This window comes from Morone saxatilis, unplaced genomic scaffold (assembly GCF_004916995.1).
Source record: "Morone saxatilis isolate NCDOM2014 unplaced genomic scaffold, NCSU_SB_2.0 Contig12, whole genome shotgun sequence".
Classification (NCBI taxonomy): domain Eukaryota; kingdom Metazoa; phylum Chordata; class Actinopteri; family Moronidae; genus Morone; species Morone saxatilis.
In genome coordinates, this window is record NW_023339674.1 from 600561 (window position 1) to 604051 (window position 3491).

At 45.4% G+C, this 3491-nt stretch overlaps 1 protein-coding gene across 1 annotated transcript in view; it reads right to left on the reverse strand.

The window, feature by feature from the left end:
* Positions 1-3491, reverse strand: part of LOC118321953 (kinesin-associated protein 3-like) — a 38094-nt gene that overhangs the window by 6965 nt on the left and 27638 nt on the right. Inside the window, exons 18-19 of the mRNA XM_035653526.1 lie at positions 1637-1826; positions 1364-1454 (exon numbers count right to left, since the gene is read on the reverse strand). Of these exons, the coding sequence (XP_035509419.1) occupies positions 1364-1454; positions 1637-1826 (281 nt within the window). The remainder of the gene's footprint in view (positions 1-1363; positions 1455-1636; positions 1827-3491) is intronic.

Below are 3491 nucleotides of genomic sequence, written 5' to 3' on the forward strand. Positions count from 1 at the left end.
TCATTATTTTGAGATACAAAGTCATTATTTTAAGAAGGTTTCTTATTATAGTGACTTACACATTGGCAGAAATGGGCTTCCATACAATAACGTTTCTGATAATCAGAAAATCTCATAATGGGTCTCTTCCTGTCTCTGTCCTGCCTTCTGTACACACTGATACACTAAAATCAACCGATTATCAGCCTGGCTGATGATATCGGTCGTCTGGTATAAAAGCTCATTATGATGTTCACACAAATAACAGTGATTGTACAGTATTACGTCCGATTTAAAAGGCCCCATTCACACCATGTTTCACACATAGTTTAAAATAAGCGCTGGAGCTGGCTTTGATTATTATGTTAACCTGGATCACTCAGAGTACAGCGGGCCAAATTAAAACAGTCTCACAGACGACAATTCCCCTGGCGCTCTCGGTAAATTCAAAAGGTTTCAGTTACAAAGCGGATAGAGAGAGAGAGCGACCGAAAGAGAGCAAACACAGACAATAAAGAAACGAGTGAAGGGAACACAGATCGGGATTCCTCATCTCGTCGGACCGACTGTGTCGTGGATTCAGTCACAGTCGACCTCTCAGCAGAAGCCAAACCAAACATTCCTGCCGGCGAGGGGGGGAGGAAGAAAAAATCCATTGACACGAGCTTTATCGCACGCAAGGAAAAGTTTGATAATAAATAAGACAAATTACTCACAATAAACTCTCTATTTCCTCAACTATTCATCATCTCAGCAGCAGATGGAATCAGCTGCCGCTCGGTATCGGGACCAAAGACGGATTCAGAAGAAACTACGTCCATCGTAGTGATAACAGGATTGATTTTTAATTCCCAGGCTTCAGTTTCATGTTTCGCTGAGGAATGTCGGCGGCGTATTGGGAATAAAGTAGTTGATGTATTTGGAGCCACAGAGGAATGAGTGAGAGAGAAACAAGAACGTGGAGGCCGGAGAGTGTTTGTTCTCAAAGCTGGAGTATTGCTGTTGAGGGTGGAGCGATGCCTTCTGGGATTGGCGAGGCTTGTTGACTCAGGCCAGGCCTGGTTCAATAACACAGATCAGCGAATAGTGATTCAGAATAACAATACGAGAGGGTAAACACTCACAGTTTAGTGTTTCCTCTCTGACACAGCCAGTGATTCTGGACAAAGACAACCTGCCCTGCTGACAGCCGCCATCACACACTCACACTCAGGGTCTGAGAGCTGACTCTGTCACAATAACTATTACTGTTGGACGATAATTTGTCCCAGAAATAATTGCAAAAAATAATATTATAGTCATTTTAAGACCATCTTATGCCACAGATATAATGTTAATAATGCAAGTATACCCTTTCATATCGTGTGTTTGGGATGGTAAGTACCTGCTCATGTACCCAGTTGGTCCCAGCTCTCCGTTCTGGAAGTCGGTGAAGAACTCAGGACTGATGGCACCATCTGCGGAGATGATCCCATCTGGATGAAACAAACACGGGTAAACAAACATAAACAGGTTAAACAAACAAGAAACTTTGCGTCATCTCACTCTCAGACACAAAAGGTAAATTAAAGCTACAAGCAGCGATGAACCTCGCCGTCCTGTTTATGGGCCCTACTGAGCGTGTTTGTATCAAATAATGAACTGCTCCTTTAAGTACCGGCGCTGTAGAACAGGTCGGGTCTCTCCATCATGTCTGTATTCCCGATGAAGGACTCTGCGTCCTCGCCGTACAGGAAGGGCTCTCCCGCTTCGTCCATCAGGCGGTTCTCCACCATCTCCAGCCACTGACCGTTGTACCAGCGGAACTTCTCGGTCTGGATCTTCTTTCCCCACTCCTCGTCGTATTCCTGGAGCGAAGAGAGAGTCAAGTGGGAGGACAGTAAACTAAATATGTTTGAGGCTGTCATTTTGGGCTTTTTTTTCTGACATTTCATGGACCAAACAACTAATCAATTAATCGACAAAAATGTTAGTGGAAGTTTGAGTCGGATTATCTCTGTTTTTTGGGGAACTTCTCGGACTTCGGGGGTTATTTTGTTGAATATAACCTAGACTTTGACTTTGTGTTTGTGTTCTTGTGAATTTAGTATCTATGTCATTCAATGTAGGGTGTAAATTATGATGTGTGTCCTTATGGGTGAAACACAAACAACCATTTTAAATGCTAAAAGTAGAGAGACCTGGCTGGCACCGTAAATAAAATCCAACTGTTACAACGGGATCAGCAAAGTCAAGGCTGTCTGTAATAAACTTAATTGAAATATGTTAAATATTTGAAGGGTAATTTCAATAAGAATAAGAGAGCAAGTGTGTGTGCAGGTACGTGCGACTGTGTCGTCTCCATCCTCCTGCGTCCGACTGGCCTGGCTGTTTGCGTGCGCAGCTCGGCGGACGACGACCACAGAGTTCTGTTTTCTTTTCTCTGCGGGGGCTGAAGGGGGAGCCATAAAGGCGGCCTTTGAGACTGCGACGGCCGGAAGATTAATCATTCAGATGCAAAGCAGAGCCCCGTGGGCACTGACAGCCATCCGAGGCCCCGGACTCAAACGGGCCTATTGACCGCCACACAGGGGGCCCCCTCGCTCTCCGCCGCCGCCACCGCCTCAACGCCGGAGTGACAGCGACACATTTTTGACTCATCAGCGGCTGAAATAGCATCATGACTCAAGCAATTAGGTTCTTATATTAGTTTAATGTGACTATTAGCGGCTGAGCTCATGACTTAGATGAGCTCATCGCAGCAGGGGTGAGGAAGTGCACAACAGTTTTGGGAGCTTTTCAACATATTCCTCTGGAAATATGGTCGGGCTAAGAATATCACTGTGAATTAGGCGTCTGTCCCACTTGGAGCATCTACAAAGTTCCTTGTGAAGCCACGTGTGTGTTTGTGTGTGTTTGTGTGTGTTTGTACACGAGCGGGGGCCACGATGATCAAAGGCGAACATTTCAGGACTGCACAGTTATGGCGTGTGCTGCCAAAAGGACCGCGCGCAGCCAAGCAGTAATGATTGTGTGATTGTGTGTGTGTGTGTGTGTGTGTGTGTGTGTGTGTGTGCGTCCACGGCTCTGCTTTCTCTCTCACCTCTGCTGTCCAGCCGCTGACACACTCCAGAGCCCACCGGCTGCCTTTCATGTGGTTCACATCTTAATAGGTCTCACTGATAATTTCAATGAAACACTTCCTTTGCCCCGCTACACTGCCTGGCTATAATCTACGGCTAATTACACTGATCTGAGGTCTGGCAGCGATCACACACCGACTGGGAGCTGACCACACCTGTCAGTCAAAAGGTGACTCAGGAATTCATTGGTTAGTTAATCGCTGATGTCAAGTTTGAATCTGGTACATCGGGAGAATGTTTGACTGATTGATGAGGAGTGGGACAGGATGTGTAAGAACAATAAAACTATGTCAAGAGAAGCAAGGGTTCGCCTTATTAAGTTTAAAGGTTATATATAAGATTTAAACGTTATATATAGATAGATATATGTCTCTCTCCCTCTGCCTGTGT